The sequence below is a fragment of the Bufo gargarizans genome, chromosome 5 (genome assembly GCF_014858855.1).
Source record: "Bufo gargarizans isolate SCDJY-AF-19 chromosome 5, ASM1485885v1, whole genome shotgun sequence".
NCBI classification, from domain to species: domain Eukaryota; kingdom Metazoa; phylum Chordata; class Amphibia; order Anura; family Bufonidae; genus Bufo; species Bufo gargarizans.
The window spans coordinates 22384153-22409914 of NC_058084.1; the positions used below are offsets into that span (position 1 = coordinate 22384153).

The following is a 25762-nucleotide window of genomic DNA, read 5'->3' on the forward strand; positions in this document are numbered from 1 at the left end:
AATATTGCTCTAACTTCGTCTTAATTCGCTATGCGATTATATTACTTAGCTTTTTTTTAAAAATAAATAGAATAATTATAATACCTGATAATTATTATAATTATTCTATTTATAAAAAAAAAGCTAAGTAATATAATCGCATAGTGAATTAAACTTAGCTGTCTCTATAGTCAACTTTCCTATATGATTGCTAGAATTCGCGAAGTTGATGAATAGGTAGCTAAAACGAAGATGGAGAATATCTTCGTTTTGTGGAATATGACGAATACATTCGTCATATTCGCTAATTCTACCAAGCCATTGAAGCCAACCATAGTAAACAAGGTCCAAGTTGAAATCACAATGCGATTAATATAACTCGAAGTAATCGCATGGCGATTTCAACTTAGTAATGCTATATTCCATGCTCATGGAGCGTCCCCATCACCATGGGAACGTCTCCATATACTAGAATGTACTGTCGGATTTGAGAATTACGTTGAAATCGCAATTCGATTATTTCAAGTTATAATAATCGAATTGCGATTTCAACTTAGCACTGCTATATTCCATATTAGGCTAGAATTAACGAATATGGAATATAGCAGTGTTAAGTTGAAATCGCAATTCAATTATTATAACTTGAAATAATCGAATTGCGATTTCAACGTAATTCTCAAATCCGACAGTACATTCTAGTATATGGAGACGTTCCCATGGTGATGGGGACGCTCCATGAGCACGGAAGTCGGCAGAAGCGGCAACGGGAGCATAAAAAAAAAAAAATATTCAATTCCGCAAATATATAGCACTATATTCTAAATATTTGCGAAATTTTTAAATCGCGATATTCGAGAAAAAAATTCGCAATTCGAATATTCGTGCTCAACACTATTTATTATCTAGTAAAAAAAATGGGCTTCCAATTTCTCAAATTACAGTACTGCATCTCCTTTAAAAATTGTGATTGTGGGTTACTATTAGCAGGAATTCCCCTGCTGTGTCGTCTTCTCCTGTCTGTTTGTTTTGGTCTGTTATTATCCAATTGTCTCACAACTGATCAAGAGAACTCTCTGCTATATCTTTAGTTAGTTAGTTGGTTAGTTTGGAGATGTATTTTTGAATGGTTAACGTCTCTTTAAATATTTCTGGCTTCTGTAGTTGGGGTGCTTGTTGATATGATTTTTGAGTCCAAATGTAATGCATCAGTAAGAAAAATTAATTTGTTACAAATAAATTTGACCCAAATCAAGACTGCTCTAATCAGGCTGAAAATTGGTCTATGAACTGTGAGGAACTGCACCTCACAGAAACGCTTGACGTGACTACTAGGTCAGGATCACGCGGTACGGTCTATTTACTTTTACCAAGACGTGACGTTCCCTGGGTGTACATAAGGTCAGCTTGGCACAGTTTTGCACAAATACCCCCTGTCCACACGGGCACTAGAAGGCATGCGGAGTGACAGGGGGTGGTTCACGTGACCTCCGGTGTGGCACAACACTCGCTCACAACCCTGACAGGCTGAGAGATACCTTTCCCTGCCACAGTGAAACAGAGCCCTGCCAGCCAGGTAGACTGCCACCAGTTCCTTCTTAAATATTAGCCCGGTCCATTAACAGGATTATATCGGGCTACAATCCAGCCCAGGTAGCATGTTCCTCCACCGTTTTTATGGGTTTTGTTCCCACTGCATTTTGTTTGCGGCTTATTTGAAAGCCACTGCTGTCCAAAAAAAACATTCCTGCACATTTACAGTTTGCACAAGAGCACCTGGATGTTCCACAGGAGTACTGGCAAAATATTCTGTGGACAGATGAAACCAAGGTTAAGTTGTTTGAAAGAAACACACAACACTATGTGTGGAGAAAAAGAGCACACCAACATCAAAACCTCATGCCAACTGTGAAGTATGGTGGTGGAGGCATCATGGTTTGGTGCTGCTTTGCTGCATCAGGGCCTGGACGGATTGCTATCATCGAAGGAAAAATGTATTCCCAAGTTCATCGAGACATTTTGCAGGAGAACTTAAAGCCATCTGTCCACCCGCTGAAGCTCAACAGAAGATGGGTGTTGCAAGAGGACAACGACCCAAAGCATAGAAGTAAATCAACAACAGAATGGCTTAAACAGAAGAAAATACGCCTTCTGGAGTGGCCCAGTCAGAGTCCTGACCTCAACCGGATTGAGATGCTGTGGCATGACCTCAAGAAAGCGATTTCACACCAGACATCCCAAGAATATTGCTGAACTGAAACAGTTCTGTGAAGAGTAATGGTCAAGAATTGCTCCTGACCGTTGTGCACGTCTGATCTGCAACTACAGGAAACGTTTGGTTGAAGATATTGCTGCCAAAGAAGGTTCAACCAGTTATTAAATCCAAGGGTTCACATACTTTTTCCACCTGCACTGTGAATGTTTACATGGTGTGTTCAATAAAAACATGGTAACATTTAATTCTTTGTGTGTGTTATTAGTTTAAGCAGACTGTGATTGTCTATTGTTGTGACTCAGATGAAGATCAGATCACATTTTATGACCAATTTGTGCAGAAATCCATATAATTCCAAAGGGTTCACATACTTTTTCTTGCAACTGTATATATTTTTAACATTTTCTTTCTTTTTTATGATGATTTTGAAGCTCATATATGAACCTATAAATTATGTTTTTTAATTTTTAATTATATACTATCAGGGATTTCTGAAATGGGGTTTCGATTGAATATTGCTCATTTCTTATCCTGGCCTGCCATCCGATGGCCAAAATAAGAATTGCAGTATGAACACTATAAGCCTCATCAGCGAGGCTTACAGTGTTCAGTGCAACTACCGAAGCCCCCATTGGCCGCACGGGGCATTGGTAGGAAGCCCGGGAGCAAGAGCGTCCGGGTTTTTGCGCATTTAGATGCCATGATCTCACTTGATCACGGCATCTAAAGACTTTTATTACTGTGATCGGCATTATTGCCAGTCACGGCAAAATAGCAGAGACTTGTTGGCCATGTTCGCACATCTCTCCAGAGCCGAAAGGGTTAAGGGCACACTAGACAACAACAATATATACAGACGGGATACAGTATATACAATAGTATATTTGTACAATATTTGCAGAGAAGCAAATACAGGTGATAGTACAATCAGAGTAAACAGATAATGTGAGAGTCATTTACCGAATAGATGTATGATGCTGTAGTCACATGGGAGGCAGTGATGTCAGTGGGGTTTCCAGGTCTCTCCAAACACGATACACAGCATTTCCTCCCTACAGAGAAAGACAATGACCACTTCCTCGCATGCGCAAATAACCCTTGGTTGTTCACGCCCCTCCTATCACTTGGGAGGATCCTATGGATCCTAACTCCTCACCGGAAGGTCATAGGGAGGTGGTTCTGGTACACTTGGAGACCAAAGACAGCTCCAGCAGACCAACCTCCCATTTCCTGATACGATGTGTAACCAGCTGAGGAGGTTGTGGGCTGTCTCCACAGTGTAGTCGCGCTTGTACAGGTAAGGCTGCAAATGCCTCCCTTGGCAGGTCCAGAACAGGATGTTCCTGGCCCATAGAGTCAACCTGACTAATCTCGACACGGAGGACAAAATCACTGGCGTCGGTCTGTACTATAAACGTCCGCATGAAGTTGGCTGCCTGCACAGTAGTAAAGGGAAGATGGAAAGGCCGTGTAACGGACCGTTTCAGCAGACAAGGGGTTAAAATCCGTTTAGGCGATATGCCCCTTTCCGAGAGACAGGCACAGCTACTGCAGAACACCAACCTCCCGAACTGGATACAAAATAGCACTCCAACCTGGAACCTCGCAAATAGCTGTCATCAGACGAACAGTAAAAGCGTATCCGTCAGCTTACACTCCTGGCAATCAGTCTCCAACAGCATACAGGGAATCCCCCCAATAACGAGACAAGGCTCCGTGTTGAGGGTCAAACAGTGATCTGACTGTACTTCAAGTACAGCCTCTTTTATTGATAAAAAAACAAACATAGTACTGCCCACAGGGTTTTGAAATCCAACCAATCAGTAATTCACAACACACACAATGTAAATACAGCAACCAATCGTTCCCGCCCCCTAGAGGACCAGAAGGGAGACTGTGACACAGAACAGATACAACATATCCCCACAATGCATCATGGTTTCCTCCTCTCTGCCTGGGAGACGACCGAAGACAATCTAATTATCTCTCAGGACAAAGGGGAGATCGCCAATACACACGTGGAGACGACAGGACAGACATCACCATTTAAACACACAATGGCACACCCCCACAGCAAACACAGACATTTAACATATCCCCAGATAGCTCAAGTCTGAGTGCATATCATTAGGTGAATGGCACTCAGAATACACGAATACAATAATATTAGCTATCTGGGTGCCCTCACATAACATACAATTTAACCGAACGCATAATAACATAAAATACAATTCTACAGACAGATTTAAGCTGTGCGGCCGGTCTGTTTTCTCCTTTAAAGTTACTATGGGCCATAATCCTGAGGCAAGAGGCTTTTAAACAGCCCTCTCCAAAACCCAGTGGCGAGGTTGGTTTCGCCACAGGCCGGTCTTGCAGTCGCTTGTCCAATTGACTGCGGAGTGCAGCTTCTTCTTTGTGAGGTCCGTCAGGCGCTTTGACAGGCTACTATAGTGAGAGATGAACCTCTTATACACTGCCTGTCCAAAATCGCCACCTGGATTTAACTAAGTAAATAGTTATGAGCCTCCTATTGGATAATTACTGTATAGGCTATTATCTTTCAGCTGGCAATAAGTTATTTAACCCCAACTGGTGCAATGAGTTGCTTCTCATTTCTTAAACAACCATGTTGAAAGACACATTTGGTGGTCGTGGAAAATATGTTAGTCTGTTAGAGAAGGGTCAAATCATTGGCATCAAGCAGAGAAAACATCTAAGGAGATTGCAGAAACTACTAAAATTGGGTTAAGAACTGTCCAACGCATTATAAAAAACTGGAAGGAAAGTGGGGACCTATTGTATTTGAGAAATGTGGCTGGAAAAAAATCCTGAATTATCGTGATCAGCGATCACTTAAACGTTTATTGAAATCAAATCGAAGAAAAGCAACAGTAGAACTCAGGGCTATGTTTAATAGTGAAAGTAAGAGCATTTCTACATGCACAATGCAAAGGGAACTCAAGGGATTGGGACTGAACAGCTGTGTAGCTGTAAGAAAACCACTAATCAGAAGGAAAACAAGAAAAAAAAGGCTTAAATTTGCTAGGGAGCATAAATATTGGACTCTAGAGCAATGGAAGAAGTTCATGTGGTCTGTTGAGTCCAGATTTACCCTGTTCCAGAGTGATGGGCGCATCAGGGTTAGAAGAGAGGCAGATGAAGTGATGCACCCATCATGCCTAGTGCCTCCTGTACCAGCCTGTGGGGGCAGTGCTATGATCTGGGGTTGCTGCAGTTGGTCAGGTCTAGGTTCAGCAACAGTATGTGCTCCAAGCTGACTACCTCAACATACTGAATGACCAGGTTATTCCATCAATGGATTTTTTCTTCCCTGGTGGCACGGGCATATTCCAAGATGACAATGCCAGGATTCTTTGGGCTCAAATTGTGAAAGAGTGGTTCAGGGAGCACGAGACATCATTTTCACACATGGATTGTCCACCACAGAGTCCAGACTTTAACTCCATTGACAATCTTTGGTATGTGCTGGAGAAGGCTTTGCGCAGCAGTCAGACTCTACCATCATCAATGCAAGATCTTGGTGAAAAATTAATGCAACACTGGATGGAAATAAATCTTGTGACATTGCAGAAGCTTATCAAAACAATGCCACAGCGAATGCATGCCGTAATCAAAGCTAAAGGCTTTTTTTTGGTGGTGACTTTTTTTTTTGGACATTCAGTGTAGTACCCAGCGGTGCCCAGGAAGAACCACCTGTTTCTTGCTCCTGAGGTTGGGCCAGGATATGATGGCATCCACTTTCCATTTTTTTTTGCCCCCCCACCTACCTGGTGCCCAAAATAGTGGACCTTGCTCATGCCCAACTGGCACTTTTATGGCTTAATGGTTATGCCTGCCTGGCAGATCTGCCTGAGCACCTTTGTCAGATGCTCCAGGTGATCCTCCCATGTGGGACTAAAGACAACAATGTCGTCCAGGTACGCAGCCTCGTACCATTCAAGTCCCTTAAGCAGAGTTTTGACCATTCGTTGAAAAGTGGCAGGGGCAGTCTTCAGGCCGAATGGCATCATGGTGAACTCGTATAGTGCAAAGGGGGTGACAAAGGCAGAGTGTTTCCGTGCCTCATGGGTCAGGGGAATCTGCCAATACCCCCAGCTCAGATCTATGATGGTCAGGTACTTGGCCCCAGCCAACTGATCGAGCAGGTCATCGATGCACGGCATTAGGTACATGTCGGTGACCGGCGATAGCATTGAGTCCCCTGTAGTCCATGCAGAACTGGATGGTCCTGTCCTTCTTTAGGGCAAAGACTACAGGCGAGGCCCAAGTGCTATTGGACGCCTGGAGAACCCCCAGCTTCAGCATCTCGTCAAACTCCTGGCACATGTGCTGCTGCACCTCCAGGGAGACCTGATATGCTGAATCCCGGATCGGGGTTATCCATGTGATGGACGTCCGACTCTGTCCTTCTGGGCTTGTTGCTGACCAACTCCTGGAAGGGATGGAGGGTTGCCCACAGCTGGGACTTGTGGTCCTCCAACTTTCACATCCTCGATGGATCCACCTGCCCTAATCTGGGCAAGTATATCCTCCTCCCTCTCCTCTGGAAAGTTGCATACTTGGAGGGCACATGCCTCCTTCTCAGGATGTGCCTTCATCATGGTTACACCTTCCCCAGGCGTGTTCCAGGGTGACCAAGTACGTTACAGCATTGAGCCGCTAGTGCACGAGGTATGGGTCTTCCCAGGCCACCTGAAGCCTGTCGTGAGGTACGAGGACCAGTATCCACACTTTTTCATCTACTTGGTAGGTCCTATCACTAGCATTCTGGTCGTACCTTCGCCTCGGTTGGCCTGGGCTTGCCATATTATCATGCACCAACCACGATAAGGTCTGCATCTTGTCCCAGAAGCACATGACATATTCGACTACCGACACCCCAGGGGTCGCTATATCTCTCTCCCAGGACTCTTTCACCAGAGCCAGAGGCCCCTGCATGCATTGTCCGTACAGGAGCCCAAAGGGGGAAAACTCCGTGGAGGCCTGTTGGACCTCCTGGTAGGTGAATAGCAGGTGTGGGATGTACCGCTCCCAGTCGTGCCCGTGGAAGTCAACCAACATCTTAAGCATCTGCTTCAGGGTGCCGTTAAACCGTTCACGCAGGCTGTTAGTCTGAGGGTAATACGGGCTGATCACTAGATGTTGCACCTGTATCTGCCTAAAGAGGGACTCCATCAATTGCAAAACAAACTGGGTCCCCCAGTCAGTGAGCATTTCCTATGTAAAACCCACTTGGCAGAAAATCTCCAGCAAAAAATTATCTTTGTGCCTGCACTGCATGACATGAACAGCTCCAGCCACAGCCCTTACTGTAAGACACAGTATTTACTTGATATATCTTCTTTACAATCCCTACAGTGTCCCTGTAAGACCATTTAATGGCTGGCTTCTGTCTGTAATTGGTGTCTGCCAGCAACATGGCAGCCACATCCTATCAAATCACTGACTGAGCTCTCAATGGCACACATGCTTTACAAAGCTCAGACCCTGATAGACCAGCCAATATCCTTCCCCCTGACTGGCTATCAGGTTGCCAGCAAATTTTGTGCAATTCATTCAGTGAAGAAACTAAACTTTGTATTCACTTGGCAGAAGAATTTTTGTGAGATTAGTGACAAATCATATTAATTTAGAATTTATTTGTTCATCTCTAGGTTGGGGCAATTTTTATTATGGGATCCACAACTTTATATCTGACCTGTTTGTAGATCTTCTTGGTCTTCATGTTGTTTGCTTAGTAGTGTTTCAGACTCATTTTTTTATACTCACATCTAAAGATAAGCAAATTTTAAAAAATTTGATTTGTCGGTTCGGCGATTTTTTGGGGAAAAAATGGATTAAATCTGAATATATTAGTGGCAAATCACGTTAAAAAATGGCTATTTCCTGGCTGCAGAAAGCCTTTCTAGTGGTGTAGAACACTGTGCCTTGCAGTAAACAGGGCCGTCTTTAACACGGGCCAAGAGGGGCAGCTGCCCCGAGCCCAGTTGCTCCTGGGGGGCCCAATGCAGCTGACTTTGGAGTCGGGAAGGAATTTTTATTCCCCTAAAGTGAGGAAAATTGGCTTCTACCTCACAGGGTTTTTTTGCCTTCCTCTGGATCAACTTGCAGGATGACAGGCCGAAACTGGATAGACAAATGTCTTTTTTCGGCCTTATGTACTACGTTACTATGTTACTTTTGAGCCCCACTGTCCACTAGTGACGTGGGGGCGGTGGCAGAGCACAGGGAGATGAGCGCTTCCACAATGTGGAAGCGCTCATTTCCATAGTCATCTGTATCGCCATCCTCAGGACAGCGATACAGATGGAAGTGCTGTGGCGGAGCAGGGGAGGGAGAGGCGTCTCCCTTCCCTGTTCCTCTGATAGGCTGCAGGCCTAGTGCCTGCAGCCTATCAGAGGCCGATGCAGGCAGCGCAATGACTTAATCGTGCCGCCTGAGCCGTACAGCGTGGGACACAAGCCTGATGGAGGTAAGTATAAGTGTTTATTTTTTTTATATGGCACTTCTACTGGCACATGATTGGGGGGCATCTATGGAGGCACCTGTTACTGGCACATAATTGGGGGGCATCTATGGGGGCACCTGTTACTGGCACATTATTGGGGGGCATCTATGGGGGCACTTGTTACTGGCTCATGATTGGGGGCATCTATGGGGGTACTTGTTACTGGAAAATGATTGGGGGGCATCTATGGGGCACATCTTACTGGCACATTATTGGGGGGCACTATGGGGGCACTTCTTACTGGCACATTATTGGTGGCACTTCTTACTGGCACATTATTGGGTGGCACTATGGGGGCATCTATGAGGGCACTTCTTACTGGCACATTATTGGGGGCACTATGGGGGCATCTACTTAGGCCACAAAGAAGGGGTGTTTTATAGGGGGAAAGGGTGAGAGGAACACTATGGGGCTTCTACTGAGGCCACAAAGAAGGGGTATTTTATATGGGGGGCTTTGTATAGGGGGATTTTATACTGGGGCACATTATGGTGGGTACTATGGGGAAGGGGAGAGAGGAGTACTATGGGCTAATCTATGGGGATCACAAAGAAGGGGTATTTTATACTTGCAAATTATGGGGGACACTGAGGGCCTCTACTGGTGCACAATATACGTATGGGGCATTTTTTACTGGTACATTATGGGGGGCACTAGGAAGAAGGGGGAGAGGATCACTATGGGGCATTTACTGGGGGCACTATATAGGGGTATTTTATACTGGCATATTATGGGGGCACAATGGGGACATTAGCTCAACTGGGGGCATAAAAAGGGGGTATTTTTTACACTGGCACATTATAAGGAGAATTATTACTACTGGGGCATTATGATAGGCTTTATTACTACTGGGGGTCTATGGGGAACATGATTACTAGTATGGGCACTATGGGAGCATTATTACTTCTGGGGCACAGTGGGGACATGTTGGGCGCACTGTAGAAGCACTATTACTACAATGTGTGCTCTAGCAGAGAATGATTTCTATTGGTGGGACTTTTGGGAGCACTATTACTTTGGGGGCACCTTGGCGCAGTATCCGCTTAACACAAATACTTTTGGGGGACGTTATGTTTACACTACAGTGGGATGCGAAAGTTTGGGCAACCTTGTTAATCGTCATGATTTTCCTCTATAAATCGTTGATTGTTACGATAAAAAATGTCAGTTAAATATATAATATAGGAGACACACACAGTGATATCTGAGAAGTGAAATGAAGTTTATTGGATTTACAGAAAGTGCTATAATTGTTTAAACAGAATTAGGCAGGTGCATAAATTTGAGCACCACAAAAAATAAATTAAATCAATATTTAATAGATCCTCCTTTTGCAGAAATTACAGCCTCTAAACGCTTCCTGTAGGTTCCAATGAGAGTCTGGATTCTGGTTGAAGGTATTTTGGACCATTCTTCTTTACAAAACATCTTTAGTTCATTCAGGTTTGATGGCTTCCGAGCATGGACAGCTCTCTTTAGGTCACACCACAGATTTTCAATTATATTCAGGTCTGGGGACTGAGATGGCCATTCCAGAACGTTGTACTTGTTCCTCTGCATAAATGCCTTAGTGGATTTTGAGCAGTGTTTAGGGTCGTTGTCTTGTTGAAAGATCCAGCCCCGGCGCAGCTTCAGCTTTGTCACTGATTCCTGGACATTGGTCTCCAGAATCTGCTGATACTGAGTGGAATCCATGCGTCCCTCAACTTTGACAAGATTCCCAGTCCCTGCACTGGCCACACAGCCCAACAGCCTGATGGAACCACCACCATATTGTACTGTAGGTAGCAGGTGTTTTTCTTGGAATTCTGTGTTATTTTTCCTCCATGCATAACGCCCCTTGTTATGGCCAAATAACTCAATTTTAGTTTCATCAGTCCACAGCACCTTATTCCAAAATGAAGCTGGCTTGTCCAAATGTGCTTTAGCCCACCTCAAGCGGCACTTTTTGTGCTGTGGGCGGAGAAAAGACTTCTTCTGCATCGCTCTCGCATACAGCATCTCCTTGTGTAAAGTGTGCCGAATGGTTGAACGATGCACAGTGACTCCATCTGCAGCAAGATGATGTTGTAGGTCTTTGGTGCTGGTCTGTGGGTTGACTCTGACTGTTCTCACCTTTCGTCGCTTCTGTCTATCCGAGATTTTTCTTGGTCTGCCACTTCAAGCCTTAACTTGAACTGAGCCTGTGGTCTTCCATTTCCTCAATATGTTCCTAACTGTGGAAACAGACAGCTGGAATATCTGAGACAGCTTTCTGTATCCTTCCCCTAAACCATGATGGTGAACAATCTTTGTCTTCTGGTCATTTGAGAGTTGTTTTGAGACCCCCATGTTGCCACAGAAAATTAAAAGAGGATGGAAACTTACACTGTGTGTGTCGCCGATATGATATATTTAACTGACATTTTTTATCGTAACAACCAACGATTTATACAGGAAAATCATGACAATTAACAAGGTTGCCCAAACTTTTGCATCCCACTGTATCAGTGTCAGGGGCACTATTTGCTGGGCGCAGTTATTTTAGGGCACTGTGTGCCAATAATTATTGAAGGGCACTATGTGCATGGTACTACTATTATCAGGGGGTTTATCTGTTTCTACAGTACAGTATTGGGGAGCACAGCGGCACAGTATTGGGGTGAAGATGATTTGTCCAGAAGATTGGAGGAAGATGGAAAAGTAGTAAACTAAGATTTTGTTTGTCAAACTGCAGAGACGAGAAATGGCTGAAAAATTGTGGTCTGATCTGAAGGTCTGAAAGGAAAACATCTACATCAAAGAGATGTCACTGGATATAAGAGGTATTTGAGCTGTATTACCCTGTATGTAGGGGTGGATGGAGGGGTTAGTAGTACAGTACTATCTGCACATTGTAAAATGTCCTCTATATTAAGGGACACTATAGTCACCAGAACCAGAACAGCTAAACGTGGTAGTTCTGGTGTCTATAGCATGTCTCTGCAAGCTTTGCAATGTAAACACTGCCTTTTCAGAAAAAAAGGCAGTATTTACTTTACTGCCAAGGAACACCTCTAGGCAGGATCCAGGGGGCCCAAGTAAATTCTTGTCCAATCAATATTAAAGACGGCTTTTGTAGTGAAATAACACTGTGAGTCTGTATGACATGCAGATGACAGGCATTGCTCTTAGAATCACTGCACACTTCACTTATATGGGCAGTCATGGGGCCAAAACTGACCAAATAACTCAAGTATGAACTCAGCCTTACAGGATGATGTTAGCGCCAAGAAAAAGCGCACTCCTTTTACACCGTTGTCAGGTGATTCCACATAGATGTCTACAAAACCTGTTCTATTAAACGCTTATACAAGTAGAGCCCCCCTGACAGAGTGGAAAGGGGGTCAGCAGTAAGTTTGTGTTGACGTCACTGATTATTTTGCCCTTCCTCTGATCCGTCAGAACGATAACCCACAAAAAAGGATCCTGTCTGTTCAGCATACGCATTTACTCGGTCAGCACTTGGTCAGTAATTCATCAGCCCAAAAAAACTGGAGTGGATCAAAAACAGAGATGGCACTTAAATGGAAAATTTGCATGCCTTCTGTGTTTTGTACCCACTCCTGCTTTTGGCTATCAAATCACAAGCCAATTCTGATGGGACCATACAGGCCTTACAGCTGCTACACAGACAGGATCCGTTGTGAGTCTCATTTTTCCTTCCTTCTGACAGATCAGGAGATGGGTCAAATAAATGATGATGTCAGCCAAGCCAAAAAGGCTAAATAGTGGCCCAGTCATGAAGAGGGGAGGGTGGGAACAGCATGGTAATTACACAGAGTGGCCCTATGATATAGTGGTGAGGTGGAGCAGCATGAGAAGACCACAGAGTGGCACAATGACAGAGTCTGGAGGTGGCAGCAGCATGAGCAGACCACAGAGTGGCACTTTGACAGAGTCTGGAGGTAGCGGCAGCATGAGGAAACCTCAGAGTGGCACAATGATAGAGTCTGGAGGTGGCGGCAGCATTAAGAGGCCGCAGAGTGGCACAATAGCAAAATGTGGAGGTGGTGGAAGCATCAGGGGGAGGCCACAGAGTGGCACAATGACAGTGTAGAGGTGGCGGCAGCATCAGGAGGCCACAGAGAGGCACAATGATAGAGTCTGGAGGTGGCGGCAGCATTAGGAGGCCGAAGAGTGGCACAATGACAAAATTTGGAGGTGGCGGAAGCATCAGGGGGAGTCCACAGAGTGGCACAATGACAGTGTGGAGGTGGCGGCAGCATTAGGAGGCCGCAGAGTGGCACAATGATAGAGTCTGGAGGTGGCAGCAGCTTAAGGAGGCTGCAGAGTGGCAAGGTGACATAGTGTGGAGGTGGCAGCAGCATGAGGAGGCCACTGAGTGGCAAGGTGACATAGCTTGGAGGTGGGTGGTAATACCAGTACCCTCTGAAGATGGTGGATGAAAGAAGGAGCACTTGGCATCAGATGTGTGGCATCAGGCGGGTGGCAGCATCAGACTAGTAGCTGAGTCATGTAGCTAGAAGAAGCTGGTCTCTTTTGTAGCACCATGGATGATCTAGTCTGATGCATTAGGAATTGGTGGTTGGAAATCCTGGCTGATCCACGCCTGATTCATCTTGACAAAGGTCAGTCTCTCCACATTTTGGATAGACAGGCGAGTTCTTCTTGGGGTAACTATGGCCCCCGCCACATTAAACATCCGCTCTGATGCCACACTACTGGCCGGGCCAGACAGCTTTTCCAGGGCAAACCTGGCCAGTTGTGGCCACAAATCCAGTTTAGATGCCCAATAGTCCAGCAGATCTTCAATGATGGCTGGCAGGGTGCACTCCAAGTATGTCACCACCTGCTGGTTCAGGTTTTGCTCCAGGTCTAGATGCTGTTGCTGTTGAGTAGTTTCTTCACTAGTCAGGTGAAAAAAGCTGCTCATCAGCGACTCTAGACTCAGGATGCTGCTGATCGAGCTGGTACTGCTTCTGCCACCCCACCCCTCCCCAGCAGTCATGGCTGTGGAATGTGAGAACGGGGGCCCCCCCAGTCAGCCCTGCAAGAGGATGGATGGTGGCGCAGATAGGCAGCCACCAACTGACTACATAGGATGTCTCTATAGTAGTTCAGTTTGTCCTCCCTGTCAGCAGGTGTAAAAAAAGGCCCCAATTTTGGACCGGTAGCGAGGGTCCAACAAGGTGGAGACCCACAAGTTATCCCACTGCCGAATGGTGACAATTCGGCTGTCACTACCCAAGCAAGGGACTCCCTGCCTCCATCTGCACTGCACACTGCCACGGTGTGTCTGGGTCCTCTGCCTCGTCTTCCTCATCACCCTTTAGCTCCTCTAGCTGCTCCTGCTCCTCCTCTACTGTCCCTTGTGTAGAAAAAACACCCATTTCACTACACATTTCTTGTGCTCCAATGTCCTCCTCCTCCAGTTCAGCTCCGACACGGCTCATGTGGCCGTGAGATCTAGGCGCCATGTCTCCAGTCCCCTGACCAGCCATATTTACCAGCATCTGTTCCAGGACATGAAGCAGTGGAATGACATTGTTTACCCCATAGTCCTGGCGATGGACAAATAATGTGGCCTTCTCAAAGTGCCTGAGCAAACAGCAGATGTCACGCATGAGCTGCCACTGGCTGACATCGAAGTTGCACAGAGGAGTATTACTGTCCTCTTGGATCATCAAGAAATCATTTATGGCCTTTCTCTCTTCGTAGAATTGGTCCAACATATGGAGGGTGGAATTCCAAAGGGTTGGAAAAGTACATATAAGCCTATGTTGAGAGATGCCGTTCTGCCGCTGGAGCTCAAGGAGGGTGTGCTTTGCGGTGTACGAGTGGCTGAAGTGCATGCAAACTTTCCTGGCCATTTTTAGGATGTCTTGCAAATGGGTGGAAGATTTCAGGAACCGCTTGACAACCAGATTGAACACGTGTGCCATGCAGGGCGCATGGCTCAGCCTTCCTTGACGCAGCACGGACACCATGTTCTTCCCATTGTCGGTCACCATGGTTCCGATTTTCAGTTGTCGCAGAGAAAGCCAGGATTCGATTTCTTGCTGCAGAACATGGAGCAGTTCCTCCCCGTGTGACTCCGTTCGCCCAGGCAAACCAGGTGCAGAACAGCGTGAGAGTGATGAGAGGGCTCGCACATGGCTTTCATACACTACATGCCTCCAACATAATTCTTGGATATCTACATGAAAATAATGTATTTGGTATAAATCGCGAGAGGGGAATATTTGGAGACATTGACTTCACAAGAGATATAGAGCAGCAGAGTTTACTTTGAAATTTAAAATTTCAACACTGCGTAATTCAACCCATACAGCAAAGGGAGGTGTACATTCATCCATACATTTTCCAAAAAAGAGCCCGTGTCACATAAAGATTTTCACCACTAAGTCGTTCCATACTGCAAAAGGAGGTGTACATTCACCCATACATTTTCCGAAAAAGAGCACGTGTCGCAAAGAATATCGCCACAAAGTTAGTTGTTCCATACCACAAAAGGAAGTGTACATTCATCCATACACCCATACATTTTCCGGAAAAAAAAAAAACGTGTCACATCCCACCACTAAGTACTTCAGTCCATACAGCAAAAGGAGGTGTTCATTCACCCTTACATTTTTTGAAAAAAAAGCCAGTGTCACATAAAGAATGTCACCACTAAGTTGTTCCATACCGCAAAAGGAGTGTACAATCAACCATCAATTTTCCGGTTCGGGTTATACAGAAGAAAGTCTATCACCCAACAATATTCCCAAAGAGTCTGTTTCCAATAAAAAATTTCACCACTACGGCATTCGGTCCAGCCCGCGAAAAGTGCTATTTTTACACAAAAGGCTTTTCAACAGATAAGTGCAAAGATGAAAGGCATATATATTTGTATTTCGCCAGCAATACACTGCAAACTGGGCTGTAAAATATCTCACTGCACCGTTGAATGGCAATTAGGTCCTAATTTTTTTCTATTTTTACACAAAAGGCTTTTCAACAGATAAGTGCAACGATGAAAAGTAAATATATTTGTATTTCGCCAGTGTGAGGGTCAAAACTCCATGTTGTGTACTCAGCCTCCATGTTTGTATTTCATACTGCCATTTTTTGTGTAATGAACTGTGAGCTTCTTGTGGAAAGTTACTGTAACTTCAAGGTCACTCCTTGCCCCCACCAATGCTTGTTAGAAAGGTATCTTAACAAGCACTAGGAATACTGGCAAGTGGCTAGCAGCCACAGTTAAGATTAAGGAGACGTTCTAGGAGTATAGCATAGAAGATGCTTATTTAAGATTGTGTTTTTAATGAGTTAATGACGTAAATGTTTTACTACTTCTTCAGTTGAAAATTGCTTTATTAACCTGCTTTCTCTAATAAAGTAGAAACTCTTGAAACACAGCTCTATGCCTGTGTTGGGTTTTCTCTATGGATATCCATAATTTATAAGTGGGAATCCCCGACTGCCTGGACGTGCCATACCGGGACAAACAGACGAAAATAAGCGCTGAGGTGAGAGCTTTTTCTTACAAGAAGTCGTTACCTCCCTGTCTGGCATTTGTCTTGTTCAAGGGTCCGGCAGAGTATAAGGTAACTTTACAGTCGTGCCTAATTTATGTTTAAGAATCTGTGACCCTGATAAAGGGCTAGCAGATAAGCACAGTGGTGGATGGATTTAAACCAGGATTTTAGCTGGGAATTGCTTGAGATTGTCATGGTAATAACTGTTTACATATTTGTCACTGTTTATTGTGTGTGTAGAATCTGGCAGGAAGCTAGGGTAAGGGGCCAGAAGCTCAGAGAGGCTTTGGCTTTAACACAGAAGGTACACCTGGAAGGATAGGGTGGGAAAGCCTTTTGTGGAGAAAATATACGTCTAAGGTTCCCCCTAGTTAGCACAGATTCAGAAATAGACAATGGGTTATCAGAACAGCGTTCCCGAAGAGTATAAGACAGCTAAACAACTGGTAGGAAATACAGGTAGCAAAGATGCGTTAAAGAAAGTTGACAAACTGTTGGAAAAAGCAGGTATGAAACATGGAAACCTCGATTTAGAGGTTTGGGAAATTCAAGCACACCCACAGTGGGTGAATAAAGGATCATGCATGTGAAGATGTGGTTAACATCTGGATTAAGGTAGCAAGAGAGATAGAAACCGAAGGTTGGAAGCCACAAGTTTACAGGAGAAAGTTGTACTACAAACCCCCTGAAGAGGAAACTGAAAAGGTTAAATCTGGAGGTCCACCACCTTATAATCCTTCAAGGGCACATGCCTCTCCCGCGGCCCCTGCACAGGGACCGGAGGGATGGATATGCAGGATCTGCGGGGATCAGAATCCAGATTGGACTGAAACCTACAGAGTGTGTGGTGCCCCCAGATACAGTACTGGATTATATCCAGTGCAATTGAGAACAGGGATGATAACACAGGTCCCTCAGGCACCTGCCGCCGCCGATGGAGCTGGTGGTGGAGATGGCCAAGACAGCCAACAGGCAGCACTACCTCCTCAGTCTCCCCATTATTTTCAACAGCACTTTGTACAGTATGTTCCATGGAGTCCTAAGGACCAACTGGGACTACTGTCAAGGATACCTGACCCACAGACGTGACCCATGCCCACATCCCAAATGTTACAACAGATACAGGCCACTTACAGAGCAACATGGGCAGACTTATTAAATGACTTGGTAGCCCTGAAGTTAGGGGAGGAACAGTATAGCTCGGTTAAGAATACACTAGAGGGCGACAGAGTGACAAATCACCCAAATGTGGCCTGGAGGGATTGGGAGAAGACAGAACAGTCAGGGACAGAGTATTGCAGGACTTTTGGTAGATGGGCCAGGACAAAGGAGGATGAGAGTTCACGGAGCCTGAAGGACGTAGTGCAGGAGGCTAAAGAGGATGTAGTCTCCTTTGAGGCAAGACTAAGAACTGTCTGGACTGACATGGGGTGGGTTGCCGTGGGGCAAATGGGAGAAAAACTCACATCTGCTTTCATGGGAGGACTGAGACTAGCCTTGCAGGCTAAACTCAAAGCCTCTAATTCCCTATAATTTGTTGGGCACTGATATGTTGCAAGCCCTAAGGGCACATATACACTCACCTAAAGAATAATTAGGAACACCATACTAATACAATGTTGGACCCCTTTTGCCTTCAGAACTGCCTTAATTCTATGTGGCATTGATTCAACAAGGTGCTGATAGCATTCTTTAGAAATGTTGCCCCATATTGATAGGATAGCATCTTGCAGCTGATGAAGATTTGAGGGATGTACATCCAGGGCACAAAGCTCCCGTTCCACCACATCCCAAAGATGCTCTATTGGGTTGAGATCTGGTGACTGTGGGGGCTATTTTAGTACAGTGAACTCATTGTCATGGTCAAGAAACCAATTTGAAATGATTCGAGCTTTGTGACATGGTGCATTATCCTGCTGGAGGTAGCCATCAGAGGATGGGTACATGGTGGTCATGAAGGGATGGACATGGCCAGAAACAATGCTCAGGTAGCCCGTGGCATTTAAACGATGGCCAATTGGCACCAAGGGGCCTAAAGTGTGCCCACAAAACATCCCCCACACCATTACACCACCACCACCAGCCTGCACAGTGGTAACAAGGCATGATGGATACATGTTCTCATTCTGTTTACGCCAAATTCGGACTCTACCATTTGAATGTCTCAACAGAAATCGAGACTCATCAGACCAGGCAACATTTTTCCAGTCTTCAACAGTCCAATTTTGGTGAGCTCGTGCAAATTGTAGCCTCTTTATCCTATTTGTAGTGGAGATGAGTGGTACCTGGTGGGGTCTTCTGCTGTTGTAGCCCATCCGCCTCAATGTTGTGCGTGTTGTGGCTTCACAAATGCTTTGCTGCATACCTCGGTTGTAACGAGTGGTTATTTCCGTCAACGTTGCTCTTCTTGAATCAGTCGGCCCATTCTCCTCTGACCTCTAGCATCAACAAGGCATTTTCGCCAACAGGACTGCCACATACTGGATGTTTTTCCCTTTTCACACCATTCTTTGTAAACCCTAGAAATGGTTGTGCGTGAAAATCCCAGTAACTGAGCAGATTGTGAAATACTCAGACCGGCCTGTCTGGCACCAACAACCATGCCACGCTCAAAATTGCTTAAATAACCTTTCTTTCCTATTCCGACATTCAGTTTGGAGTTCAGGAGATGGTCTTGACCAGGACCACAACCCTACATGCATTGAAGCAACTGCCATGTGATTGGTTGACTAGATAATCGCATTAATGAAAAATAGAACAGGTGTTCCTAATAATTCTTTAGGTGAGTGTACATTTCAATGAGGACGGTACCACACGGGTAGATATAGGAGCCTCAGATAAGGTTCTGTGTCAAGTTATGGCTTTGTACCTAGAGCCCAAGACAGGGTGCCAGTTACATTAAAAGGATTGTGAGGAGTTACAGGTGGTCCCAAATAAGTTGTGGGCATCCACAAAGTTGGACATTGGGAAACTTAATGTTACCCTTTTCATGGTTCATTTCAAACCAGGTTGCCAACCACCCCGTGTTAAACAGCACCCCTTGAGTCAAGCCCAAGAACAAGCAGTGGCCTTACAGGTGACGCAGTATGATAGAATAGGGGTCTTAGTAAGGACCAGTTCACCAGCAAACACACCTCTGTTCCCAGTTAAGAAGAAGCCAGTAAATGGACAACCAGTAACATACAGGATGGTTCATGATCTTAGGGAGGTCAATAAGGTCACGATGCTGCAGACTCCCATTGTGCCAAACCCACACACTTTGTTGTCCCAGGTGCCACCAACTGCCACAAGTTTCACTGTGATAAACCTAGCAAATGCATTGTTCAGTGTTTCCCTACATTCTGATTGTCAATATCTGTTTGCATTTACATTTAAAGGTAATCAATATGCCTGGACAGTTTTACCCCAGGGAGCACAGAATTCACCTCCTATGTATACGCAGGCCCTCCAGTCAGTTTTTATCTGGTTGGCCAATTCCTGATGATGTTGTGTTACTTCAATATGTTGATGATTTACTTCTGTATGTAGAAAACTGGAAAAACAGTAGAGAAGCCACACTGTCATTGTTGATATTTCTTGCAGAAAGTGATTGCAAAGTTTCCCGAGACAAGCTGCAATATTGCCAATCAAGGGTCACATTTCTTGGACATTGTCTCTCAGAGGGTGCAAGGCACCTTACTAAGGAGAGAAAACAAGCGGTGAAGGACATAAAACTCCCTCAGGGGCCAAAACCTGTCAGGATGTTTTTGGGTCTGGTCTCTTACTGCAGACCCTGGATAAGGCATGCATCCATGCTTATGCAGCCTTTGTATGATTACCTGTCATCAGAACCTTTTTGTCTGACGGAACAAGCAATCGAGTCCTTTATCACTCTAAAATTGGCAATATTGTCTGCACTGGCATTAGGAATCCCAAACTATGATCAACCGTTTAATCTGTTTTGTTCAGAACTTCAGGGACACAGCATAGCAGTGTTAACCCAGAAACATTAAGATAGGCAGAGACCAGTAGCATACTTATCTGCCAGACTAGAGCCTGTATCTCAAGGAGCTCCTTTATGTGTCAGGGCTTTGGCGGCTGTCGAGCTCATGGTGGAAAAAGCATCTGAGATAGTCCTTGACTACCCCCTAGTGTTACAAACACCACATGACATCCAGGGTATTCTTCAGCCAAAACACATTTCCATAGCTAGACAACTCAGACTCCAATGTGCCCTCCTCATGCCAGACAATATTTCTGTCAAAAGACATACTACTCTGAACCCTGCTACTTTGTTACCAATTACAGATTCAGAAATGGGGGAGGGTAGTACAGGTAGCTTTTGTCTGATTTAGCTGAAAATGATTCTATACAGTTGATTTAACTGTAGAAACTTCTGGATTTTCTCATGTGCTTGAAAAACCTCTTGGTAACCCTGATGTTGAGTTTTTTATAGATGTAAGCAGGTTTATGGGAGAAGATTGCCGGTACCACACTGGATATGCAGTGGTCACACAGCATGAGGTAGCCGTTGCTGAGCCAATCCTTCCGCAAATGTCTGCACAAGAGTTGAAGGCACTCACTGAGGCGTGTAAAATGGCCAAAGGGAAGAAGGTGAACATCTACACGGACTCCAGGTATGCTTTTGGTATTGCACATGACTATGGACCCATATGGCGGGCTAGAGACTTTTTGACTTCTGCAGGTCAGCCCATTAAAAACAAAGACTCTGTGCTTGAACTAGTGAACTCTTTGAGGTTGCCAGAAGAAGTTGCTATTGTGAAAGTAAAGGCTCACACAAGGTGTACCACGGCAGAGGTAAAAGGCAATGACAGAGCTGATAATGCAGCCAAGCTAGCTGTGCTCCGGCTACTGAATGCTGATGCCACCCCAGTAAGAGCCTTAAAACCTGTGAATATATCCAAAGACACTCTGATCAAATTGTCTGAGCAGGCCCCACCTGAAGAAAAAGAACTATGGACTAAACAAGGGGCTGGGCCAGATGACCAAGGACTATGGGGAAACAAAGACAGAATTTGTCTACCATGCATTCTGTACCCAGCTATGTCTCAGGAGGCCCATGGGCCTACACATCTGTCGAAAGGTGCCACGGTAAGTGTGGTAAATGAAGGGTGGATTGCTCCAGAGTTTTCTGCAGTAGCCGCTTGATTTTTACAAGGACTTATAGTCTGTGAATTGACCAACCCCGGCCAAGTGGTGAAGACTCCAAGCAAGCACACTTCTAGACAATTTTACCTGTTCCAGCAGAGACTGCAGATATACTATATACAACTGCCTAAGGTAGTAGTATATGAGTTTGTTCTTGTGTGTGTTGATCTCTTTTCAGGGTGGCCAGAAGCTTATCACGTGTCTAAGGCAAATGCAAAGAACACTGCAAAGAAACTGGTCAGTGAACTGATATGCAGGTATGGTGTTCCTGAAGATATTGAGTCAGATAAAGGTTCCCACTTTACAAGTAAAGTCATGAGAGAGGTTATGCAAGCCTTAGAGGTGACCCAAGCCTACCATACGGCATACCACCCACAAAATAGTGGCCATGTCAAACGCTTGAACTGGACAATAAAACAGAAAATTCAGAAAGCCATGCAGGAAAAAGGTAGACCATGGACAGAGTGTTTGCCTCTAGCCTTATATTCCATAAGAACCACCCCAAACAAGAAGACAGGGTTGTCCCCCTTTGAGGTATTGTTTGGTAGTGCTCCAAGGCTAGGATTGTATTTTCTTCAACAGTTGCAGTTGCAGACTGATAGTATGGTCATTTACACGAAGGCCCTTACTGAAAGGTTAGATCACACTCATAAACAAGTGTTTGCTTCCATTCCAGACCCTGGTTCAGTAGAAGGCACACACAGTCTTGAGCCTGGAGATTGGGTGGTGATAAAGAGGCACGTAAGGAAAACCTTTGAGCCCAGATTTGATGGTCCCTTCCAAGTCCTGTTGAAAACTGCAACCTCTGTAAAGGTGTAAGGAAAGCCTAACTGGATTCAAGCCTCACATTGCAAAAAAGGTGCCCAACACTCAGGATGGAGATGCTTGCACTGCACTTGCAGTCTGAGCATTCAAGCTCTACATGTGAAGCTAAAAAGTGACTGGGACAATGCCCTTATTAGGCATCATCAGGTCATGTTAAAAAAAAATATATGACAGATGCGGACAATTATAAAAACTGTTGGACCTGTACACACAGTCCTGTGAGTTCAAAGACTATGCCTTATTTAGCGATTCTGGTACTGTGGTTAGAACTTGCTGACATAAATTGTAGAGACTTATCTATCTGAAGACCAGAAAATGAAAGTTTAAAGTTTAACTCCACTAACTACCTAGATAACCAAATATGGAATGTGTTAGGCCTTGTAAACCAAACTAATGATGTAAATGATCCCTCACACAGGTGCAGATATTTAGAGTCTGGGAAACCAGCAGCAAGGGGAATGTCCGACTGAAGTATGTGTATCTATTTCTAACACCTGTGGTGAGTGAATATCTCAAAATGGGGGAATTGTGAGGGTAAAGACTATATGTTGTGTTTTCAGCCTCCATGTTTGTATTTCATACTGCCATTTTTTGTGTAATGAATGAACTGTGAGCTTCTTGTGGAAAGTTACTGTAACTTCAAGGTCACTACTTGCCCTCACCAACGCTTGTTAGAAAGGAATCTTAACAAACATTAGGAGTACTGGCATGTGGCTAGTACCCACAGTTAATATTAAGGAGATGTTGTAGGTGTATAGCCAAGAAGATGCTCATTTCAGATTGTGTTTTTAATGAGTTAATGACATAAATGTTTTACTACGTCTTCAGTTTGAAATGATCCAGAAAATCGCTTTATTAACCTCTGCTTTCTTTAATAAAGTAGAAACTCTTGAAACACGGCTCTATGCCTGTGTTGGTTTTTCTCTATGGATATTCATAACTTCTAATTCGGAGTCCACTGCTCATGCGGCATTGGGGTTTTTGCCCCAACACCAGTAAATCACGGCAAACTGGGCTATAAAATATCTCAGTGCACCGCTGAACGGCAATTAGGCCATATTTTTTTTATATTTTTATACAAAAGGCTTTTCAACAGATAAATGAAACAATGAACGGCGAATATATTTGTATTTTGCCACTATTACATGACAAAAGGGGCTGTAGTTTTCGCACTTAAACACACAACGGCTAATAAGCCCATTTTTCCCACTAATGCAAGCAAAAAAATGCTTTAGAACATATAACGTCACCGCATAAGGGCAAATAAGATGTAGGAGTATTTCCCTGTAATAAACCCTGTTAATGGCTATATCAAACAGCACTTGCACCCTAATAAGAAGGGTTTGCTGGAATTACAGAGCTGTATGATGGCAATTTAGGTCCCCAGTCAGTGCAGCAAGGTGTAATAGGATTGTTCCTATATACCCAGACTGTCACCTCCCCGAATGAACCCTGTTCAACAGAAATGCAGTGAAATGATTTGTCCCTATCCTTTCCCTGCACCTTGAATAATCTTTCCCTGCACTTGTAAATCGTTTTTTTTTTATCACTGTCCCTAGCGCCTGCAGACACGTCTCTCCCTGCACTAAGTACCTGGTGAATGGCAGAATCTAAGATGGCTGCCGCTATTTATAGGGCTGTGACATCACATGGCTGGCTGGCTGCTGATTGGCTGCATGCATGTCAGTATGGGTGATCCCACCTTCCCAGAATTCCTTTCTCCATGTCCTCACATGTGCAGCAGCCATTTTAGGAAAAATGTGATTCGTTACGACGAAGCACGAGGAAATTTGCATTCGGTGCAAATTTTATTTTTCCTGAAATTTGTAACGAATTCCACTTTGTCAGCTTCCATTTGCTCATCTCTACTCATATCATGTGACAGGTCACGTGCCACTTCGTAAACTGGGGGGCCTTATTCAACTAATGTGACTTCTGAAATGAATTGGTTGGAACAGACATTATTTAGTAGTTTCATAGCAAATGGAGGTGAATACATATGCACTCACAACGTTTTAGTTTTTATTAGTTTTAAACAAGCTAAATCATTATTCTAGTTATCTCTAGTTATCCCCTATCCACAGGGTAGAGGATAGCCATTAAACCATACGTTTTGACTGGACATCAAGCGTGCAGACTTCTGCTATAGTTATCTCTGTGGGACTGCCTGAAACAGTTGAGGTTTATGTGGCATTTTAATTCAGCTGGGTGAGCAGGACTAGGTTAAAACAGGTTTTCAGCCTCTGAATGTAGAAACATAAAAACAGTGTCAAATTATATTAGATTCACCTCTGTGTAATACCGAAAATACTCAGTACCTTTGGGATGCTGTAACCTTTGAACTTGACGTCTTCAGTGGTGGCATGGAAAAGTGCAGTTGGAGCCAGGTCAAGAACTCTCTGTACCTCATGGATAACAGCATTTGTATAAGGCATCTGGGGTTTGTCCATGAGCTCTGGAGGACGCAAGGACTTGGTGACCTCGTCTATCTCCTGCTGAACTTTAGCTATGAGACAAAGAGTATATCATCCAGGTGAGTAGTAAGAACCAATAATGGTTTATAATATGAGGAGTGGTTTGGATGGCCACATGGGGGTAAGCCATCTTAAGTTCTCAAATATTTTTTGCACATTCTAGTTGTGTTTAAAAAATAAAAAAAAACACTGAAAAAAACACTGCCATACTAAAGGACCTGTTACTATTAAAGGGCCTGCACAGCTATGGTTACACATGGTGATTGGACAGTATCCAGGATCGGGAAACAGTCTTTTCACAAACAGTGAGTTGTCAACAAAAGCACAGAATGGTTGCGTTTGCTATAGACAAGGGAAGTGTTATCTACAGAGATCCCTAACCGGAGCCACAGCCAACAAACTCTAAAACAGCTACCTGTAATCATACACCATTCTGGGTAGCAGAGACTAAGACTCTCTAATTATTTAAACAAGCTTGCCGTAAGGCCAGATGGACTTGGCTGCTAGGGACCCAGGTTGCGCCCATGGAGTAAGGTGACAGAAAACAGGTGCGAATTTGCAGATCTCACACCTAATATATGGTCAAAGGAACCCATAAAGGGTAATAAAACAAGCTGCAGTCAAAATCAGGTCAGTGCAGAGGGTAAACTAACAGGTATAGAGTTCAGGCACAAGGCCCAGAAGCACAAACAAGAGCCAAGACACTATGCACATTAACAGGCACTGACCTGGCGTCAGCGTCTGATTTATATCCTCCACCTACACCTCAGACTGGGACTGCTTTAGCAGGTCTGCTGCTACTGTGAGTACAGACACTTTTCCCAAGACTACCACACCGATACACTCCAACACTGCCCTCCCATGCAGTCAGCAGCATATTCCGTCTTCTACTCTAAATAGTGACAGTTTATCTCAGAAATCTCTGTGTATACACCTCTCATAGAATTCATTTCACCCCTATAGCCTGCACTCAGGGGCGTAGATATAGGGGGTACAGAGGTAGCAGTCTCTACCGGGCCCAGGAGCCTGAGGGGGCCCAAAGAACCTTGTGCCACATAAGAAGACACCAGTATTATAGAAAATGCTGGTCAAG

General features: G+C 44.6%; 1 protein-coding gene across 1 annotated transcript in view; it reads right to left on the reverse strand.

Moving 5' to 3' along the window:
• LOC122938040 (cytochrome P450 2C20-like) overlaps positions 1-25762 on the reverse strand; it is a 450693-nt gene that overhangs the window by 20332 nt on the left and 404599 nt on the right. Inside the window, exon 9 of the mRNA XM_044293309.1 lies at positions 24514-24701. Coding sequence (XP_044149244.1) covers positions 24514-24701 — 188 coding nt within the window. The remainder of the gene's footprint in view (positions 1-24513; positions 24702-25762) is intronic.